Raw genomic sequence first — 23449 nt, 5'->3', positions numbered from 1 at the left:
GTATTAAAAATCACATTGGCAAGCATTTTTCTTTCTTGCTGTACATTTATTTAATTGAAGCTATATTATTCTATAAGGGACATTGAAGATAATCCAGTTTGTATAATATTTTAGAAACATGAATGTTAATTATTTTTCATTATGATGCATGAAACGATATTACATCGTTAGTTTATTACTCAACTCTAATTCTACTAGTCCTATGTACTTTGACTTTACCAGATAAGGGTTAATCTAGGTTCTTAATGGTTAAGATTATCTGTAAAATCTGTATTTGAAGCCGCTGCTACCGGTACTATTAAAATGGTACAAAGCAACGATGCATCTACACATATGAGAAATGGTGAATTTTTGGTTTTCAATGGTTCAACAAAAATGGGTGCGACTTCTATTAGGGATGCGGCTTCTAATACAGATTTTACGGTACTTCCCACTTTTGGAAAACAACACATTTACACTAGATAAATGTGGACAGTCCTTTCTTAGTAAATGCTGACAGAGGATGCTGGACAAAAACTGTACTCTACCAGAAATGAACACCATGCTTAGAACAATTATTACCGGTAGGCAAAAAATGATATAACTACCTTTAGGGTCCAATAGTAGCCATCCTTTATCAGTAAACATGCACAATATCACACCTAGATTTTTATGAACTGTGATCATATACCACACAAGTATCCCATTTTATCTTTTTTTTTTTAATCGCCAAGATGTAGTCCTAAAATTGGTTGGGCAAGACTCGCAAAACATTGTAAAAATAACACTGTTCCTTTAAAAATCATTTTGCTATTTGCTTCAGATAGTTTTCATGAAATCAAATTTAAGAAATAAATTATAGAAATATATGTACTGTATTTGTTTTATTCGAAGTGAATATCAAATAGAAGCACACATAAATTTTCTGAATCCTGAATCATTAATGTTAATTACTAACAGCAGAAACTATAATTTGCATATGCACAACTAATAGAGCAAATACAGTATATTTAAGATGGATGGTTATATAATAAATTATACATCTGTTTCAGATACATCATAGCGGGGGGCGGCGTCACCTGAGCACGCACACATGTAAGCAATGACACGCTATGGCCACCTGACGCATGTGTAGGTGACGACTCCCCCACTTTAACGTAACTTATCTTAAATTTATCTTGATATGTTAAGCCCATGTAGCAAATATTACGAGGTGGTTTTGAATGAGATTAGGCAAAAAAAATGGTGTAGTTTTGTGTGGTGAGCTACTACTATTAGTCTGCCGACGATGCTTGTTTTTGTTTTATGACCATTTACTCTTTATTAACCCTTTCATCATTAGACTTTCTCTCCCAAATTTTTCTCACATTTTTCTTATATTTTCAATATTTCAGGAAATGAACCCTAATTTTAGAATCAACAGACAAAAGTTGAGTAAATTCTCAGTTTTTACTCAAAAAATTTGGCTATTTTTGTCCCAATCTTCTGAAGGAAAGTACAGACTATAAACTGGACTATTTTGTGAAATTCTGATTAAAAGAGGGATCTTGTGGTGAAAAGGTTAAGTCTCAAACCTCAGAGGATGGAGCACCCTCGATGGTGAGTGAGTACCAACTGCACCCGAGATAGTGAAATACAACACAGTCCTTTTTCGCCCCGATATAGTTAGTCACAGACAAAAAGGAGCTCGTCTGGGGATGCAGCTAGATACCATGTTCCCAATGGTATGGGTGGGAGTATCAAACACTGACTAATAGACAAGTTTACCTGCTGCCATCAACTTTATTATTAGCATGGAATCTCTAATGCAGACTTATTCTATGGATTCTAAGATCTTCAACTAGAATCATGCTTCCAGAGAAATTCAATAGCAATTGTTACTACAATTTTTTTTTTTGTTTCACTACAATATACCCCCTGCTTTTATTGTCAACTGTGTTTATGGTGTTCATAGCATTGAAAAGATCTTTAATTGGTGCCCATAACTCATACGTGTCTGGCCAGACATCCATCAATAATATCCGATCACTTCCTTGGTGATAAGCAGCTAGTGGACTAATGTGTCCAACGGGTACACCTTGACCTAGGACATCCATATGGTAGTTGATGACCATTGTACTTTCACAATTGCTCTGAACCAGTGTCTTTTTAACAATCTGTCGGAATTCTTCTTCGCTGCTATCAGATGCATGGTATGTTTCGACATCAAGGTTGAATGCTTGGTATAAATCAGATTTCTCTTGCAATGTACATCCACGTGTTTCAACTTTAGATTTATCCAGTACCGACAAAGTTGGTTGCAAATCAAACATGGTTTCCTCACGATAGAGGGAGTCACTGTTCAGCTTCATTGCGTTCATGACAATGGCGGCTGTCTGCAAACCACACATGGTTCGATGTTTCTGTTTACCGAAGTATTTAATTATGTCATCTTGTCGATATGTTGATGTTTTGAGTAATTCTTTGCCGTCATCACAATTCAAAGCTATCAAGGCAGGAGTAGATGCAGACATTTTAAAATGCCTGAAATAACAAAAAAAGCAATATTCTTAGACACATGCAAACATTCCATCCCACAGAAATGCATTTCCATACAATAATAATAATAAAAGTAAGATAGATTTTTATACACTTGCAATCAATGCCATCTCAACCCTGAATCTATTCCTTGTACCTCATCCCATCCCTGGATCTATTCCTTGTACCTCATCCCATCCCTGAATCTATTCCTTTTACTACATCATCCCATCCCTGGATCTATTCCTTGTACCTCATCCCTGGATCTATTCCTTGTACCTCATCCCTGGATCTATTCCTTGTACCTCATCCCTGAATCTATTCATTGTACCTCATCCCTGGATCTATTCCTTGTACCTCATCCCTGGATCTATTCCTTGTACCTCATCCCTGAATCTATTCCTTGTATCTCATCCCATCCCTGGATCTATTCTTTGCACCTCATCCCTGGATCTATTCCTTGTATCTCATCCCTGGATCTATTCCTTGTAACTTCATCTCTGGATCTATTCCTTGTAACTTCATCCCTGGATCTATTCCTTGTAACTTCATCCCTGGATCTATTCCTTGTAACTTCATCCCTGGATCTATTCCTTGTAACTTCATCCCTGGATCTATTCCTTGTATCTCATCCCTGGATCTATTCCTTGTAACTTCATCCCTGGATCTATTCCTTGTAACTTCATCCCATACCTGTATATATTCCCTGTACCTCATCCCATCCCTGGATCTATTCCCTGTACCTCATCCCATCCCTGGATCTATTCCTTGTACCTCATCCCATACCTGTATCTATTCCTTGTACCTCATCCCATACCTGGATCTATTCCCTGTACCTCATCCCATACCTGGATCTATTCCCTGTACCTCATCCCATACCTGGATCTATTCCTTGTTCCTCATCCCATACCTGGATCTATTCCTTGTTCCTCATCCCATACCTGGATCTATTCTGTGCACCTCATCCCTGGATCTATTCCTTGTATCTCATCCCTGGATCTATTCCTTGTAACTTCATCCCATACCTGTATATATTCCCTGTACATCATCCCATACCTGGATCTATTCCTTGTACCTCATCCCATACCTGTGTCTATTCCCTGTACCTCATCCCATCCCAGGATCTATTCCCTATACCTCATCCCATCCCTGGATCTATTCCCTGTACCTCATCCCATCCCAGGATCTATTCCCTGTACCTCATCCCATCCCTGGATCTATTCCCTGTACCTCATCCCATCCCTGGATCTATTCCTTGTATCTCATCCCATACCTGGATCTATTCCTTGTTCCTCATCCCATACCTGGATCTATTCCTTGTACCTCATCCCATACCTGGATCTATTCCTTGTACCTCATCCCTGGATCTATTCTTTGTATCTCATCCTATCCCTGGATCTATCCCCTGTACCTCATCCCTGGATCTATTCCTTGTACCTCATCCCATCCCTGGATCTATCCCCTGTACCTCATCCCTGGATCTATTCCTTGTACCTCATCCCATCCCTGGATCTATCCCCTGTACCTCATCCCTGGATCTATTCCTTGTACCTCATCCCTGGATCTATTCCTTGTACCTTATCCCTGGATCTATTCCTTGTACCTCATCCCATCCCTGGATCTATCCCCTGTACCTCATCCCTGGATCTATTCCTTGTACCTCATCCCTGGATCTATTCCTTGTACCTCATCCCTGGATCTATTCCCTGTACCTCATCCCTGGATCTATTCCTTGTACCTCATCCCTGGATCTATTCCTTGTACCTCATCCCTGGATCTATTCCTTGTACCTCATCCCTGGATCTATTCCTTGTACCTCATCCCTGGATCTATTCCTTGTATCTTACCCATCCATAGATCTATTCCTTGTACCTCATCCCATCCCTGGATCTATTCCTTGTACCCCTTACAAACTCTGGATCTATTCCTTGTACCTCATCCCTTGATCTATTCCTTGTATCTTACCCATCCATAGATCTATTCCTTGTACCTCATCCCATCCCTGGATCTATTCCTTGTACCCCTTACAAACTCTGGATCTATTCCTTGTACCTCATCCCTTGATCTATTCCTTGTATCTCATCCCTTGATCTATTCCTTGTATCTTACCCATCCATAGATCTATTCCTTGTACCTCATCCCATCCCTGGATCTATTCCTTGTACCCCATACAAACCCTGGATCTATTCCTTGTACCTCATCCCTTGATCTATTCCTTGTACCTCATCCCTTGATCTATTCCTTGTACCTCATCCCTTGATCTATTCCTTGTATCTCATCCCTTGATCTATTCCTTGTATCTCATCCCTTGATCTATTCCTTGTACCTCATCCCTGGATCTATTCCTTGTACCTCATCCCTGGATCTATTCCTTGTACCTCATCCCATCCCTGGATCTATCCCCTGTACCTCATCCCTGGATCTATTCCTTGTACCTCATCCCTGGATCTATTCCTTGTACCTCATCCCTGGATCTATTCCCTGTACCTCATCCCTGGATCTATTCCTTGTACCTCATCCCTGGATCTATTCCTTGTACCTCATCCCTGGATCTATTCCTTGTACCTCATCCCTGGATCTATTCCTTGTACCTCATCCCTGGATCTATTCCTTGTATCTTACCCATCCATAGATCTATTCCTTGTACCTCATCCCATCCCTGGATCTATTCCTTGTACCCCTTACAAACTCTGGATCTATTCCTTGTACCTCATCCCTTGATCTATTCCTTGTATCTTACCCATCCATAGATCTATTCCTTGTACCTCATCCCATCCCTGGATCTATTCCTTGTACCCCTTACAAACTCTGGATCTATTCCTTGTACCTCATCCCTTGATCTATTCCTTGTATCTCATCCCTTGATCTATTCCTTGTATCTTACCCATCCATAGATCTATTCCTTGTACCTCATCCCATCCCTGGATCTATTCCTTGTACCCCATACAAACCCTGGATCTATTCCTTGTACCTCATCCCTTGATCTATTCCTTGTACCTCATCCCTTGATCTATTCCTTGTACCTCATCCCTTGATCTATTCCTTGTATCTCATCCCTTGATCTATTCCTTGTATCTCATCCCTTGATCTATTCCTTGTATCTCATCCCTGGATCTATTCCTTGTACCTCATCCCATCCCTGGATCTATTCCTTGTACCCCATACAAACCCTGGATCTATTCCTTGTACCTCATCCCTTGATCTATTCCTTGTACCTCATCCCTTGATCTATTCCTTGTACCTCATCCCTTGATCTATTCCTTGTATCTCATCCCTTGATCTATTCCTTGTACCTCATCCCTTGATCTATTCCTTGTATCTCATCCCTGGATCTATTCCTTGTATCTTACCCATCCATAGATCTATTCCTTGTACCTCATCCCATCCCTGGATCTATTCCTTGTACCCCATACAAACCCTGGATCTATTCCTTGTACCTCATCCCTTGATCTATTCCTTGTACCTCATCCCTTGATCTATTCCTTGTACCTCATCCCTTGATCTATTCCTTGTATCTCATCCCTTGATCTATTCCTTGTATCTCATCCCTTGATCTATTCCTTGTATCTCATCCCTGGATCTATTCCTTGTACCTCATCCCATCCCTGGATCTATTCCTTGTACCCCATACAAACCCTGGATCTATTCCTTGTACCTCATCCCTTGATCTATTCCTTGTACCTCATCCCTTGATCTATTCCTTGTACCTCATCCCTTGATCTATTCCTTGTATCTCATCCCTTGATCTATTCCTTGTACCTCATCCCTTGATCTATTCCTTGTACCTCATCCCATCCCTGGATCTATTCCTTGTACCCCTTACAAACTCTGGATCTATTCATTGTACCTCATCCCTTGATCTATTCCTTGTATCTTACCCATCCCTTGATCTATTCCTTGTACCTCATCCCATCCCTGGATCTATTCCTTGTACCCCATACAAACCCTGGATCTATTCCTTGTACCTCATCCCTGGATCTATTCCTTGTACCTCATCCCTTGATCTATTCCTTGTATCTTACCCATCCCTTGATCTATTCCTTGTACCTCATCCCATCCCTGGATCTATTCCTTGTACCCCATACAAACCCTGGATCTATTCCTTGTACCTCATCCCTGGATCTATTCCTTGTACCTCATCCCTTGATCTATTCCTTGTACCTCATCCCATCCCTGGATCTATTCCTTGTACCCCTTACAAACTCTGGATCTATTCCTTGTACCTCATCCCTTGATCTATTCCTTGTATCTTACCCATCCCTTGATCTATTCCTTGTACCTCATTCCATCCCTGGATCTATTCCTTGTACCTCATCCCTGGATCTATTCCTTGTACCTCATCCCTTGATCTATTCCTTGTATCTTACCCATCCCTTGATCTATTCCTTGTACCTCATCCCATCCCTGGATCTATTCCTTGTACCCCATACAAACCCTGGATCTATTCCTTGTACCTCATCCCTGGATCTATTCCTTGTACCTCATCCCTTGATCTATTCCTTGTACCTCATCCCATCTCTGGATCTATTCCTTGTACCCCATACAAACTCTGGATCTATTCCTTGTACCTCATCCCTTGATCTATTCCTTGTATCTTACCCATCCCTTGATCTATTCCTTGTACCTCATCCCATCCCTGGATCTATTCCTTGTACCCCATACAAACTCTGGATCTATTCCTTGTACCCCATACAAACCCTGGATCTATTCCTTGTACCTCATCCCTGGATCTATTCCTTGTACCTCATCCCTTGATCTATTCCTTGTACCCCATCCCTGGATCTATTCCTTGTACCTCATCCCATCCCTGGATCTATTCCTTGTACCCCATCCCTGGATCTATTCCTTGTACCTCATCCCTGGATCTATTCCTTGTACCTCATCCCTGGATCTATTCCTTGTACCTCATCCCTGGATATATTCCTTGTATCTTACCCATCCATAAATCTATTCCTTGTACCTCATCCCATCCCTGGATCTATTCCTTGTACCCCTTACAAACTCTGGATCTATTCCTTGTACCTCATCCCTTGATCTATTCCTTGTATCTTACCCATCCATAGATCTATTCCTTGTACCTCATCCCATCCCTGGATCTATTCCTTGTACCCCTTACAAACTCTGGATCTATTCCTTGTACCTCATCCCTTGGTCTATTCCTTGTATCTCATCCCTTGATCTATTCCTTGTATCTTACCCATCCATAGATCTATTCCTTGTACCTCATCCCATCCCTGGATCTATTCCTTGTACCCCATACAAACCCTGGATCTATTCCTTGTACCTCATCCCTTGATCTATTCCTTGTACCTCATCCCTTGATCTATTCCTTGTACCTCATCCCTTGATCTATTCCTTGTATCCCATCCCTTGATCTATTCCTTGTATCTCATCCCTTGATCTATTCCTTGTATCTCATCCCTGGATCTATTCCTTGTACCCCATACAAACCCTGGATCTATTCCTTGTACCTCATCCCTTGATCTATTCCTTGTACCTCATCCCTTGATCTATTCCTTGTACCTCATCCCTTGATCTATTCCTTGTATCTCATCCCTTGATCTATTCCTTGTACCTCATCCCTTGATCTATTCCTTGTATCTCATCCCTGGATCTATTCCTTGTACCTCATCCCATCCCTGGATCTATTCCTTGTACCCCATACAAACCCTGGATCTATTCCTTGTACCTCATCCCTTGATCTATTCCTTGTATCTCATCCCTGGATCTATTCCTTGTACCTCATCCCATCCCTGGATCTATTCCTTGTACCCCTTACAAACTCTGGATCTATTCCTTGTACCTCATCCCTTGATCTATTCCTTGTATCTTACCCATCCCTTGATCTATTCCTTGTACCTCATCCCATCCCTGGATCTATTCCTTGTACCCCATACAAACCCTGGATCTATTCCTTGTACCTCATCCCTGGATCTATTCCTTGTACCTCATCCCTTGATCTATTCCTTGTATCTTACCCATCCCTTGATCTATTCCTTGTACCTCATCCCATCCCTGGATCTATTCCTTGTACCCCATACAAACCCTGGATCTATTCCTTGTACCTCATCCCTTGATCTATTCCTTGTATCTTACCCATCCCTTGATCTATTCCTTGTACCTCATCCCATCCCTGGATCTATTCCTTGTACCCCATACAAACCCTGGATCTATTCCTTGTACCTCATCCCTGGATCTATTCCTTGTACCTCATCCCTTGATCTATTCCTTGTATCTTACCCATCCCTTGATCTATTCCTTGTACCTCATCCCATCCCTGGATCTATTCCTTGTACCCCATACAAACCCTGGATCTATTCCTTGTACCTCATCCCTTGATCTATTCCTTGTACCTCATCCCTTGATCTATTCCTTGTACCTCATCCCTTGATCTATTCCTTGTATCTCATCCCTTGATCTATTCCTTGTATCTCATCCCTTGATCTATTCCTTGTATCTCATCCCTGGATCTATTCCTTGTACCTCATCCCATCCCTGGATCTATTCCTTGTACCCCATACAAACCCTGGATCTATTCCTTGTACCTCATCCCTTGATCTATTCCTTGTACCTCATCCCTTGATCTATTCCTTGTACCTCATCCCTTGATCTATTCCTTGTATCTCATCCCTTGATCTATTCCTTGTACCTCATCCCTTGATCTATTCCTTGTATCTCATCCCTGGATCTATTCCTTGTATCTTACCCATCCATAGATCTATTCCTTGTACCTCATCCCATCCCTGGATCTATTCCTTGTACCCCATACAAACCCTGGATCTATTCCTTGTACCTCATCCCTTGATCTATTCCTTGTACCTCATCCCTTGATCTATTCCTTGTACCTCATCCCTTGATCTATTCCTTGTATCTCATCCCTTGATCTATTCCTTGTATCTCATCCCTTGATCTATTCCTTGTATCTCATCCCTGGATCTATTCCTTGTACCTCATCCCATCCCTGGATCTATTCCTTGTACCCCATACAAACCCTGGATCTATTCCTTGTACCTCATCCCTTGATCTATTCCTTGTACCTCATCCCTTGATCTATTCCTTGTACCTCATCCCTTGATCTATTCCTTGTATCTCATCCCTTGATCTATTCCTTGTACCTCATCCCTTGATCTATTCCTTGTATCTCATCCCTGGATCTATTCCTTGTACCTCATCCCATCCCTGGATCTATTCCTTGTACCCCTTACAAACTCTGGATCTATTCATTGTACCTCATCCCTTGATCTATTCCTTGTATCTTACCCATCCCTTGATCTATTCCTTGTACCTCATCCCATCCCTGGATCTATTCCTTGTACCCCATACAAACCCTGGATCTATTCCTTGTACCTCATCCCTGGATCTATTCCTTGTACCTCATCCCTTGATCTATTCCTTGTATCTTACCCATCCCTTGATCTATTCCTTGTACCTCATCCCATCCCTGGATCTATTCCTTGTACCCCATACAAACCCTGGATCTATTCCTTGTACCTCATCCCTGGATCTATTCCTTGTACCTCATCCCTTGATCTATTCCTTGTACCTCATCCCATCCCTGGATCTATTCCTTGTACCCCTTACAAACTCTGGATCTATTCCTTGTACCTCATCCCTTGATCTATTCCTTGTATCTTACCCATCCCTTGATCTATTCCTTGTACCTCATTCCATCCCTGGATCTATTCCTTGTACCTCATCCCTGGATCTATTCCTTGTACCTCATCCCTTGATCTATTCCTTGTATCTTACCCATCCCTTGATCTATTCCTTGTACCTCATCCCATCCCTGGATCTATTCCTTGTACCCCATACAAACCCTGGATCTATTCCTTGTACCTCATCCCTGGATCTATTCCTTGTACCTCATCCCTTGATCTATTCCTTGTACCTCATCCCATCTCTGGATCTATTCCTTGTACCCCATACAAACTCTGGATCTATTCCTTGTACCTCATCCCTTGATCTATTCCTTGTATCTTACCCATCCCTTGATCTATTCCTTGTACCTCATCCCATCCCTGGATCTATTCCTTGTACCCCATACAAACTCTGGATCTATTCCTTGTACCCCATACAAACCCTGGATCTATTCCTTGTACCTCATCCCTGGATCTATTCCTTGTACCTCATCCCTTGATCTATTCCTTGTACCCCATCCCTGGATCTATTCCTTGTACCTCATCCCATCCCTGGATCTATTCCTTGTACCCCATCCCTGGATCTATTCCTTGTACCTCATCCCTGGATCTATTCCTTGTACCTCATCCCTGGATCTATTCCTTGTACCTCATCCCTGGATATATTCCTTGTATCTTACCCATCCATAAATCTATTCCTTGTACCTCATCCCATCCCTGGATCTATTCCTTGTACCCCTTACAAACTCTGGATCTATTCCTTGTACCTCATCCCTTGATCTATTCCTTGTATCTTACCCATCCATAGATCTATTCCTTGTACCTCATCCCATCCCTGGATCTATTCCTTGTACCCCTTACAAACTCTGGATCTATTCCTTGTACCTCATCCCTTGGTCTATTCCTTGTATGTCATCCCTTGATCTATTCCTTGTATCTTACCCATCCATAGATCTATTCCTTGTACCTCATCCCATCCCTGGATCTATTCCTTGTACCCCATACAAACCCTGGATCTATTCCTTGTACCTCATCCCTTGATCTATTCCTTGTACCTCATCCCTTGATCTATTCCTTGTACCTCATCCCTTGATCTATTCCTTGTATCCCATCCCTTGATCTATTCCTTGTATCTCATCCCTTGATCTATTCCTTGTATCTCATCCCTGGATCTATTCCTTGTACCCCATACAAACCCTGGATCTATTCCTTGTACCTCATCCCTTGATCTATTCCTTGTACCTCATCCCTTGATCTATTCCTTGTACCTCATCCCTTGATCTATTCCTTGTATCTCATCCCTTGATCTATTCCTTGTACCTCATCCCTTGATCTATTCCTTGTATCTCATCCCTGGATCTATTCCTTGTACCTCATCCCATCCCTGGATCTATTCCTTGTACCCCATACAAACCCTGGATCTATTCCTTGTACCTCATCCCTTGATCTATTCCTTGTATCTCATCCCTGGATCTATTCCTTGTACCTCATCCCATCCCTGGATCTATTCCTTGTACCCCTTACAAACTCTGGATCTATTCCTTGTACCTCATCCCTTGATCTATTCCTTGTATCTTACCCATCCCTTGATCTATTCCTTGTACCTCATCCCATCCCTGGATCTATTCCTTGTACCCCATACAAACCCTGGATCTATTCCTTGTACCTCATCCCTGGATCTATTCCTTGTACCTCATCCCTTGATCTATTCCTTGTATCTTACCCATCCCTTGATCTATTCCTTGTACCTCATCCCATCCCTGGATCTATTCCTTGTACCCCATACAAACCCTGGATCTATTCCTTGTACCTCATCCCTTGATCTATTCCTTGTATCTTACCCATCCCTTGATCTATTCCTTGTACCTCATCCCATCCCTGGATCTATTCCTTGTACCCCATACAAACCCTGGATCTATTCCTTGTACCTCATCCCTGGATCTATTCCTTGTACCTCATCCCTTGATCTATTCCTTGTATCTTACCCATCCCTTGATCTATTCCTTGTACCTCATCCCATCCCTGGATCTATTCCTTGTACCCCATACAAACCCTGGATCTATTCCTTGTACCTCATCCCTTGATCTATTCCTTGTATCTTACCCATCCATAGATCTATTACCTGTACCTCATTCTATCCATGAAATAATTGCTTGTATAAAGTTTGGTGGCTGCTGTCGTTCTGGCTGCATACTTGCCCCCTTTATAGCATTGAAATTAAAAATACGTCGTTTCATCAACATTGCATTTTTTCCTTTAATTGAATTAAATAACAGGATAGAAGGCTGCTTTAAATAAACTAAAACCACTGATTGAAACAATTAAGGTTGACCTTTGGCCCGAATGATCATTACCTTGAAAACGTAGCAGCCCGGGAGATGATTGCCTGTTTGCAAAAACGTCCAACATATTTTACAGCCATTTTAACAGTAAATACTGGTTGACTTACGTATTCAAACTGCAAAACAACAACAACAACAACAACAGAGTCAACAAACTCGTTGGTACTGAGAATCCAATATGGCGATATGTGCACTTATGTTAACTGTGATGGCGCACTAACTAAGCGAACTGTGAGAGCGCCACCAACAGCATTAATATTATTCGTAATTACTATTTTATTACAGATTGTACTATCGGCAGAACAAACCTATTTTCTTCTTTATAGATATTTATAAATATAAATGCATATATTCAATTCAAACTGAAATGAAAGGTTTCTATTACCCAAAGGAGTATCATTTTAACCTTTTTTTAAATTACACAATTGCTTGATATTGCACTCGTCTTTAATGACTGTTTGGTTTCAACTGTCTTTGAAAATTAAAAATATATATACAAATGTTAAGCACGGGTTGCTGATTGGGTGAAGCTAGGCCATTTTTAAATTATATGATGTGACTTGTCAACTGCTATTTCGAGTTTTTAAATATTTATTAATAAACCTGACCCACATTCACGGCTATTCCATAACGAGTGTATTAAGCGTTTTGCATAAATTGTCAGTAATACTTTACATTTTAAAAATGTAGGTAGTTAATGCTGTTGTGCCATGTAGGTGACGTCGAGCCAATCAAGTCAATCACTATTGAATACTTCAAGTATTGGATGACAGCTAATAGAGACATTAAGATGCGCATACGAGAACGGAACGAGAACGGATACGTCACTGCTTTGTGCATGTTCTCCGTGCGAACGAATGACGTCATCGGTTGCCTGGTCGTACGGCAGTCGTTTTGAACGTGATAAAGGTGACTGACTCGTAGTTGATTTCCGAGAGCTTTTCTGTCTGTCAATTTTGATTAATTTTCACTGATATTAATAAAACGTTTTATATTGGAGTGATTTTGTATATTTGTGATGAGATAAGAAACATTGGGTGTATTTTAGCTGATATTTATACCCACTGAAAACGCATGACATTGACCTGCTGAAAGAGGATTCGGCAAACAGGCCTGGGACCTCAGCAGAGTGGGTTGGAACTAACTACTAATTCTGATTCCGGACGTGAAATGACATAACAAATTTTATTTGATAGATGGTTGCCAAATGAGAGATGGATTGACATGGTTCTGTTTCAGTTACGTTCTCGTTGTGGACGCTTGTACTTAATCGTTTTCCGACACCCGAGAACGTAACGCAAACGCAATTAGAACAACACGTTACGTTCCCGTTACGTACGCAAATCATAAATTAATCGGTATTTACAATTTGTTTATCCTCGGGGGCGGAGCTACGTCACAAGACGTTCCACGTTGCTAAGACGCGCACCACTGTGCAAGCATTTCTATTGGCTTTGTGCGCGCTGCTGTGGAACGCCGGTCGACCCGGTGAAAATTCGAGAAAACAACACAAACTCAACTTTGAAATAATCCTGAACAACCTAATTTATATATGTTACACACGTAAGGCTAATCTTGTTACACTGTTCAGGGGAGTTTCAACAACCATCCCTAAGTACCGTTTTCTGCGAATTTTTCGCCTTTGTTTTCACCGCAAGGGTTGCCAAGCGGTGAAAATGCCCGGATGTCCGCCCCAAGGTATACTTCCGTACAGCACAGACCTTAAAATACAGTAGAAGCCTACTCATAAATTAAAATACCCAGAATTTATTCATTTTGCAATAAACTGAACTCCAAGGCAATATAAGGATATTGACCAAAAAAAAGTTGGGGGTCACCAGCCCTTTTTTCGAGAAATTGATGGTTGTATTTTAGTGGAAAGTCGCCATTTTGACACAATTATAACACTTTTACCACAGGTTTCTATGGCAGAGATATTATGCAATATCTCAAAATCTAACCTGGTGACATAGGCTGAAAAAATTATATATTGTTAATGATGGAGTACTTTTTGTTTTTGTGAATTATTTAAAAAATCTGGGTTTTAAAAAGTGTCAAAAAATGCAAATTTTCTTTAACATTGTGTTCTATGGAATTGTTCTAAAAATAGCAATTTTCAAGAAATATTATGACGTGTTTCTCAAAAAGCAAAACTGTAACACACAAAATAATGATATTTCATTGTACCATGAGACAATAGCTTCATGATTGTACATAATAAACTAATGAACATTGTCATGGGATTTATGACCAACTTATAAAGTGTATCTATTCCTATGATAAACTGATAAATTTATCAATGTTGAATGATTTTTTCTTTATCGATGACGTTATAATGTGTCATGATTATTTGTATTACGTAATTTTTTCAGATTTTTAGATCAAATGTCCCGTATGGTGTGTTTAAAGCGGGAGGGTCGTCGCCTGCGCACGCGTGGGAATTGAGTCCCGAGCGACAACACAAAACGCAAAGGCTCATGGGTAGAGGCTTGTTTGTAAACGATTACACGCTATCCATCCATTCTGAGTTCACAGTGCAGGACGTCACTCAAAATTAATCATAAAACATTTTATTTTTAAATATATATATAAAAAAACATATATATATATATATATGTTTTATATATATTTTGTTTTGTTTATGAATGTAATTCTGTGTGAAAATTATTGTTCTCAAGTTGCATCCTTGGGTTTCTAATGGCCACAAAATTCAGAATTTACTTTAAAAAAGGAATTATTGAACATCTGCCAATGTGTTCGTAACATAACTTGACGTCACAAAACAGTATAAGAGAACATTTTTGCCACAAACTTTAATTCCTGTTAAACACGACATTCACGACCCGGATTTATAGATCCGTATCCCGTTTGTACATAGTGTAGTTAAAATTACGGGCATGTATACGAACGTATAAACAAGGAACACGATATTCGACCTTAGAACTCCGCAAAATGCGCTTCGTCAATGTATGCAGACACATTCCTCGGTACACCACGTCATACCCCCCTCCAAATTGGCGAATGCTCTCTTATAGTGAATTCACCAGCAAAAACATACTGATGAGAAGCCATTTTATTGCACTACATGGATGAAGCAATTTTCCGATAATTATCAATTGAATATCCCCAAAGAATACGTACCAGTGAGAAACAGTTTCAATATGGTAAATGTGTGTGCAAGAACAGACTTTCTCAGAAACATCATCTAAAAGGTGGTCTGCCAGTTGATCACCATTATAATCCATATTTACACATGATGCAGACAGCACAGAATTTTGGCGTTGAAACTTATAATGTAGAAAAGAACCGTAATATGGAGATTTCATTGGCTACCACCAGTTTACTGATGCTTCCACAGAATTAAAAAATAATTTAATTTCTTGCACTGATTAGCATAAGAATTATGATGCTTAAGTTAAGAAGATGGGATAATGTATATTTATGTTGTCAATGGCAACCTTCAGTAATGTGTCATCAGATCAATCACATGACAACAACATAAATAAAGTTCTCACAGAACACAGTGAAAATATAGGTTGGTTGAATGCTAGATGTCATATAATATTTTGCATGAAATGAATAATAATGATCTGGGGAAAGGATCCATCAGAAACAAAGGTACCGGTAATACAAATGTTGTGAAACAAAAAGGGCAAATCAAATCAAAGTTTCCCAGCTTCACGACACGTTTTTCCCTCGGCCACAGGGCATCACTAAAAATGATGCTTAAAGGGACATCTCCAGTTAAACCTAATCTAATGAAAGATCCATGGGATTTAAACAGATGAGAGGCAATACAAATTTAATGTCGAATACCATCAATCCTACAACATGTGAAGCTGCATAAGAAGTCTCGTGTTGACACATTTCATGTTAATGATAATGATAATGTGAAATATGAATTGAGTGATTGCATTCAACTTGATAAAATTAGTCAAGATAATTACAAATCAGAAGTTCAACAGATTCAAGACTATAGTAATGAGAATGACATACAAAACAATAATACAGTTGCAATCTGGAGTTAGCAATGGTGATTTTAATAATAAAGTTGTTTGTATTCGTTATGCTCTGTTAATAGCAATAACAGTAAAAGTTTTGGTGATTTTTGAGAGTACCAGTAAATGTTATTTAATAAAGTTAAAGGGCGGGGTCGTCGCGCTGCGACGTATACAAGGCGTGTAAAATACATTGTTTATTTACATGAAATTCAAACACGCGCTGCGCGACGACCACCGCGCTTTAAGCATGCAAGTAGTACACCCACCAAATTGAATACACGACCAGTAGTTGATGTTGTGATCCGTGAACTTGAACAGTTTATAACTGATATAGATCTGCGATTGCGTTGGCTAGTAGGCTTCTGAAACTGGCAATTGCTGTGTACATATTGGTCGAGTAAGTTTTAATTCAAATCAACAAAGAACTATGTTTGTATGAAAGAACTGTTGGGGAAGCTTTAAATATGAAGGTATCTGAGAACTAGACTAGTATGTTCAGCGTTCTACATTTTGCATGGAGGTTTTCAGAGATCACAAGAAGTATTAAAAGCAGTTTACAGTATGTTGATTGGTGCATTATCTTGCATGTTGTGTTGTGACCATGCTATGCCTCAAAGCATTGTTTCTATTTGTGATGTTTTCTTGCTAAAATACATTGGGACACTTACAAATCCAGAGTCTTCAGCGCAATATCCTATACTGAATATCAACAGATTACAATGACTTCATTACATCACCGTCCGTGATTACATTGAGGGATTATGCAAGTGCAAGTGACAAAGGTTTTAGTTGGGTGAATAAAAGCAGTTTCCCATCTCTAATCTACCTTGGGCATTAGTTTCCGGTGTCTGCTACTTATTTACAAGTTCAAGGTTTTAGAATCTTTCAAAAGACAAGTTAAAACCATGAGGTTACAACAAATTTATTGATTTCCTGGTCGATCTCTTCAAAGAAGAATTACACCAGTCACCAGTAGAGAAAAATATTTATTCATGTTAATATACACTCGTAAGGTACACATTGAACTGTAATGAATTTGTAACATGTCTACTTTCCCCCAATACAAATATAGGTTATATATTTTTTTTTTTTTTTTATTAGACGCATAAAATCCTTAGGAAAGGATAAAAAGGGTCTTACAGAAAGAAATTAAAACAAACTACAATCTAAAAAAGAAAACAAAGAAGAAAAACTTTTCTAAAAAAATAAAACAAATCAAAAACAATAAAGACAATTTGCAGCCAATGGTGAATACAGAATATAGAATGAACACAAAATGTAGCTTAATACACTGATAGTTGTTGCTGTTTTGTTCCATAGCTGTTTTTTAGGAAGACAGCTAAGGCTGGTGCTAGAGTATGGTTTGCCATAATCAAAATGAATTTATTCTGACTATTTTCTTTATCAAAATTTGGAACTTTATTTTGTGCAGTCAGGAATAATTTGTTCCTATGGTGACTGTAAGCTGGACATTTCATTACAAAATGTTGCTCATCCTCAATTATATTTTGGCTGCACATAAGTATCATATGTTCTTTTAACCAGCGGCACATTATTATGTCTGCCTTTCTCAATTTTAAGGTCATGGTTGCTTGTCCTGAATTTTGCAATTAACCTTCTAAGACCATGGTTATGCATATTAATTAGATAATTTTCAATTTTTAAATCTATATTGATAATTCATCATGTCTACAAAATAGTGTCAATCAATCTATGAGGGGGCAAGATCTGAAATCTAGACTCTCTGAAACAATATTTCCTGCATTTTGAGGAGCAAATTTTGTTGATACAAAGGGTTTCAGCTTGATGGGGGGGGGGGGGAGATACACCCCCCAAATTATTTTTTTTTTCGGGTGGGCGACAGCCCCCTCTGCCGCGCCACTGTCTAGTTCAAGGGTAGTAGTTGTTGAATCATGCATGCACCAGATGATGGTCTTGCACAAAAAAAAGATTGTTGATAACAATGCAATATGCACACCTACATGTAACGCAGAACAGTATTGTGACAATAAAAGAGAATACAAAAATATCACAAGGATATTACTGTCTATATAGGTAAATTATGATCTGCTATGTGTACTGTAATTGCCATGATGACTATGGTCATTTAACCCAAATCAAAACTTGTACGCATTCTTGCTACCATGATAGGTTGTAGGGAAATGAGTTTGGGACATGTGTTGTGACAACCACTGACCTTATAGCCATATAGTCGCATATTGATGTGGTGTTATAAATATACTCTATTTCATTAGATGTAATGTATGAGGCTTCTTTATGGTTTTACTTGTACTTTAGCTGCATTACAACAAAACTCAAATACAGTAATCATATATACATAAAATCAATTTGGAGTTGAAAAAATAAAGTTCAAAGACAATCTTATAATAACCTGGATTATTATTATTATTATACAACTCTCACCCTAACGCCATAAGTTACAGCGAGCCGTAATTTTGTGGTATTTGAAGGGGTATTTTCATTCTACCATATTAGGAAATGCGAATTACAAATATGGAATGATTACGCGCATAAGCATCCTCTGATAATAAAAACAAACATGGCTGCCACTAGGGATTGACCGGACTCCGCACAAAGAAGTTCGCTGATTCTATTCTAAACTTTTGGGATTTCGGCCTTCCCATGATATATCATTGGGAGGAAAAGACAGACAGTACGCTGTTGCATCGAACCTCCACTGTGTGTCAGTAGATACTCCTGCTGTACTGTCTTCGTGCATACTTTGAAGTATCCTCGTAATAACCTCATATTAATGAGAGCAGAACAGGAAATGGACATTTATTTTGACAAATTATTTCATCACTTTGAAAATAGAGGGCGCTGCGTAAAGGTGAAATAAATGAAAAGATCAGCCGCAACATATTTGTTGGTGCACACACTGACCAAAAATTAATTTTTTTAGGCCTTAGTTTTTAAAACTAAATATCCCCGAGTTTTCTTGCTCACGTTATCTAGTGTGTTCATAGCGTTGAAAAGATCTTTAATTGGTGCCCATAACTCATATGTGTCTGGCCAGACATCCATTAACAATATCCGATCACTTCCTTGGTGATAACCAGCTGCAGGACTAATGTGACCTTTGTATGACCCTTGACCCAAAGTACCCATATGATAATTTATTACCAATGCACTCTGACAATTCCCATCCCTCAATGTTTCTATGGCAACCTGTCTGAACTCTTCATCACTGCTATCTGATGCATAATATGTTTTGACATCAAAGTTGAATGCTTTGAATAAGTTTGACATCTCATCTAATGTACACCCCTGTGTTTCAGCTGTGGATCTATCCAGCACAGACGTTGTAGGTTTCAAATCAAACATGGTTTCCTCACGATAGAGGGAGTCACTGTCTTGCTTCATTGCGTTCATGACAATGGCTGCCGTCTGCAAACCACACATTGTTCGATGTTTCTGTTTACCAAAGTATTTAATTATGTCATCTTGGCGATATGTTGATGTTTTGAGTAACTCTTTGCCATCATCACAATTCAAAGCTATCAAGGCAGGAGCAGACATGTTTTGATATCCCTATAAAATGACAAAAATTACATGTATTATACATTACACATGCATACTGCTTCATTTCTGCTCATTTTTGTGATTTAATGATTTTATGCCATTCAGTCTTCAACGAGGTTTTTAAAGATCATTTCATCCATGATTTGTATGTTTGTTGATTTCAATGAAGTATGATTTTCTGTGATGTCAATGACATGCAAATGAATAAGGTGTCATAACAAATCCTTGTGCGTCATTGGCGTGTCATGTCGACACACTATGTAGGGTGATTTGTGACAGTTTGGTAATTGCAGAGGAGACAGGGAGGTCATCACTACATCGTCTTCGATATCTGAATTACGTCACAAAACTTGTGTCTTTCAAATGCAAAATTAACTACGCATTTTGTCTCTAGTGATGTTACCTGGTAGTGAACTTGACGAAGGTCAAAATTTCATAGTTGTCGTGGCACTTGTGTCTGACACTGGGTTCAGAGAGGTCCTCACCCTTGTCAGTTGGCATGTGTCCAGGTGTGCTCACAGTGGCCAAACGTTGCAATAGTGTAATCAATGAAAGCTATAGCAATACTACATGAATCCTTCTTACCAAGGCCTAGAGACTGGGTCACAGACAATATTTTTGTCCAGCACAACAAAGATACCTGAACACATACTAGACATATGATTTTCAAGAATTTTCCACAATTTTTTCTCAAACTTTCTTGCATTTTTCTCAAGACATTTTGACCCTTAATTCGGGTGCGGGGATAGCAATCACTGCCGACACTTGTCGGAACTGAGGTAAAAACACTTTATAAAAAAAAGACTATGCAGAGAAAACAGGCCTTTCTAAAATGAATTACCAGGTAATAACTATGAAGAAATTTAAAGACTTTTCAAAGATTTTTTTTATTTTTCCTTTAAAATTTAAAGACTTTCAAAGGATTTTCCCAACGCTACAGACTCTACTAGAGTATGACTGTGAAAACACACTTAAAGGGGCACCTTCCAGTTAAGATTAATTTCACAACAAATTTACTTTCTGGATTAAAATAACAATGGATAACAAAAGATAGATTAACATTGTAAACAACATAAACAACAGTGTCCCATGATTCTTTGGTGCAATCCATGGGATTGAGCGGTTCCCCTTTAAAGGGAGACCGCTCAATCCCATGGATTGCCCCAAAGAATCATGGGACACTATTGTTTATGTTGTTTACAAAGTCCTTTAAGTACATTATCTACATTTCTCACCTAACAGAAAATAATTATTAACACTGTTCATATCACATACTGAAAACTATTTATTTTCACTATTTTAATGCTTTGAACAAATGCACAGGGTTTGTAATCCACCAACTTGGACAGGAAATAATGAGTTTGTATAGCGTTATCTACGTTGCATGGCGGGACATTTAAGTCCCTTGAATATAAGAGGGTGGGTTACGTTACATTATACGAGCATGTTTTCCTGTATCCATTTTTAATCGCGGTCACCTGTTCTGATTGATTTATTGATCGATCGATCGATTGGTTGATTTTGTAATTATCAATTATTTTTATTCATCCATAACGCCCCTCCACGTACACACTGGTTTGAGAACGTAAATAAACGATACAAGTACTACTTAATGCCCTTGTGAGTTCTGTAGATTTATCGACAGATTATGTTTTGAGTTGTGGCTGCCGGTATCAACGAAAATAGCAAAATCAAAACCCAGTAATGTGTTTACAGTGAAGAAATATATGTAAATACTTCTGTTTCTGAATTGCAATATTACTTTCCTTGCTAGGGAGTCTTTTGTTGTTATTGATCGATCAAGATGGTGACTAATAATGTGAAATAATGAACAAACAATGTAGTCATGACAACAACAACAATGAAATAACATAAGCACAACACATTTATGGTGAAATAACTTTGTAAAGATGAAATATCACTCACATGATGACACGATTGTTAAATAGTGACACAAAATAGAGAAATAACTTAAACATGACCAAATAATAATGAAATAATGACAATAAAAAAAAGACATGCATTGTACGGTTGAAATTAATATGATCAATAATGATGAAACATTGATATAATAATGTTTAAATAATGTTCATGTTATAGTGATGAAATAATTACATACTAGTAATAATGTTTATGTTATAGTGATGAAATAATGTTTAAATAATGTTCATATTATAGTGATGTAATAATTACATAATAATGTTCATGTTATAGTGATGAAATAATGACTTAATGTTTATAAATAATGTTCATGCTATAGTGATGAAATAATGACTTAATGTTTATAAATAATGTTCATGCTATAGTGATGAAATAATGACATAATAATGTTTATAAATAATGTTCATGTTATAGTGATGAAATAATGACTTAATGTTTATAAATAATGTTCATGCTATAGTGATGAAATAATGACATAATAATGTTTATAAATAATGTTCATGTTATAGTGATGAAATAATGACATAATGTTTAAATAATGTTCATGCTATAGTGATGAAATAATGACTTAATGTTTATAAATAATGTTCATGCTATAGTGATGAAATAATGACATAATAATGTTTATAAATAATGTTCATGTTATAGTGATGAAATAATGACATAATGTTTAAATAATGTTCATGCTATAGTGATGAAATAATGACATAATAATGTTTATAAATAATGTTCATGTTATATAGTGATGAAATAATGTAATAATGGCAAAATAATATAATCATGATTGAAATATTTTTTTCAATTTTGGAACAACCTGATTAAAATATTAGGTGCTAGCCCTTGTTGGCTTTCGCGATTACCAAAACTTAAAAAAACTACCAGCAAACAAATTCAAATAAATAAAATAAAATATATGAAAAAACATAAATTAAATTATATTCGAAAAAAAAAATCCCAAAGTAGGATCTTATTTTAAAGGGCGATGGTCGTCGCGCCGCGTCTGTTCGAATTTCATGTAAATAAACAATGTATTTTACACGCGTTGTATACGTCGCTATGAGTCCCATATCAAACAGGAGCTCCATGATCAGACTGATTTTGACAATTAATCTTCCCCTGTTATATATGTATGCATCAAAAGTGCTGAACAAGCACTGATAAAAAACAGCATTATTGACGAAACATATTTGGAAAAGAATAGCAATGGACAAAATGATACTGGGACGAAACAGCGTTGATATACGAAACAACATTGGGAAGAAACACCTGGGACGAAACAGAATGTCAGCAACGGGGTGTCAAAACAGTGAAACAAATTTAACAATAATGATGCTATATTTTTGTCATAGTATATAATGGAATATAACATTATTTACTATACACAGACTCGGCAGTCTAGAAAAAAAAACAGTTTCTAACTATATAGTTTACCAGGGAAACAAGCTGGAGGTCAGTATCGTGTCACAGTTCGATTTCCAATTCTTCTGCA

The 23449-nt window shown here is 38.4% G+C and overlaps 2 protein-coding genes and 3 long non-coding RNA genes across 7 annotated transcripts; all 5 read right to left on the bottom strand.

Moving 5' to 3' along the window:
* Positions 1-1741: 1741 nt before the first annotated feature.
* Positions 1742-12583, bottom strand: LOC100369208 (uncharacterized). The gene is made up of 2 exons (XM_002730328.4): positions 12488-12583; positions 1742-2502 (listed from the first exon to the last, which is right to left on the bottom strand). The coding sequence occupies exons 1-2, from the start codon at positions 12553-12555 to the stop codon at positions 1860-1862; spliced, it is 711 nt and encodes a 236-aa protein (XP_002730374.2). The 5' UTR covers positions 12556-12583; the 3' UTR covers positions 1742-1859.
* On the bottom strand, positions 5370-7353 carry LOC146731648 (uncharacterized). The gene is made up of 3 exons (XR_014926961.1): positions 7065-7353; positions 6720-6976; positions 5370-6631 (listed from the first exon to the last, which is right to left on the bottom strand). It is a non-coding gene; the product is annotated as an uncharacterized LOC146731648 (long non-coding RNA).
* LOC146731647 (uncharacterized) lies at positions 7361-10735 on the bottom strand. 3 transcript variants are annotated; one of them, XR_014926960.1, is made up of 4 exons: positions 10447-10735; positions 10102-10358; positions 8300-10013; positions 7361-7400 (listed from the first exon to the last, which is right to left on the bottom strand). It is a non-coding gene; the product is annotated as an uncharacterized LOC146731647 (long non-coding RNA). The 3 variants fall into 3 exon arrangements; XR_014926959.1 differs by lacking the exon at positions 7361-7400 and adding an exon at positions 7683-8123 and having other exon boundaries at positions 8155-10013; XR_014926958.1 differs by lacking the exon at positions 7361-7400 and having other exon boundaries at positions 7728-10013.
* On the bottom strand, positions 11065-12210 carry LOC146731646 (uncharacterized). The gene is made up of 2 exons (XR_014926957.1): positions 11537-12210; positions 11065-11505 (listed from the first exon to the last, which is right to left on the bottom strand). It is a non-coding gene; the product is annotated as an uncharacterized LOC146731646 (long non-coding RNA).
* A 6151-nt stretch (positions 12584-18734) lies between the features above and the next one.
* Positions 18735-23447, bottom strand: LOC100368764 (uncharacterized). The gene is made up of 2 exons (XM_002730326.4): positions 23392-23447; positions 18735-20028 (listed from the first exon to the last, which is right to left on the bottom strand). The coding sequence occupies exon 2, from the start codon at positions 20014-20016 to the stop codon at positions 19396-19398; it is 621 nt and encodes a 206-aa protein (XP_002730372.2). The 5' UTR covers positions 20017-20028; positions 23392-23447; the 3' UTR covers positions 18735-19395.
* Positions 23448-23449: the final 2 nt, after the last annotated feature.

Source organism: Saccoglossus kowalevskii, chromosome 18 (genome assembly GCF_978046115.1).
Source record: "Saccoglossus kowalevskii chromosome 18, keSacKowa6.1, whole genome shotgun sequence".
NCBI classification, from domain to species: Eukaryota; Metazoa; Hemichordata; class Enteropneusta; family Harrimaniidae; genus Saccoglossus; species Saccoglossus kowalevskii.
This window is presented reverse-complemented; position numbering and strand designations above follow the sequence as displayed.

Bases quoted from the DNA above. Each gene is read 5' to 3' on its own strand.
- LOC100369208 (XM_002730328.4), bottom strand. From the start codon at position 12,555: ATGGCTGTAAAATATGTTGGACGTTTTTGCAAACAGGCAATCATCTCC. The intron at 2,503-12,487 runs GTAATGATCATT...TTGTTATTTCAG, and splicing joins CGGGCTGCTACGTTTTCAAG to GCATTTTAAAATGTCTGCAT.
- LOC100368764 (XM_002730326.4), bottom strand. From the start codon at position 20,016: ATGTCTGCTCCTGCCTTGATAGCTTTGAATTGTGATGATGGCAAAGAG.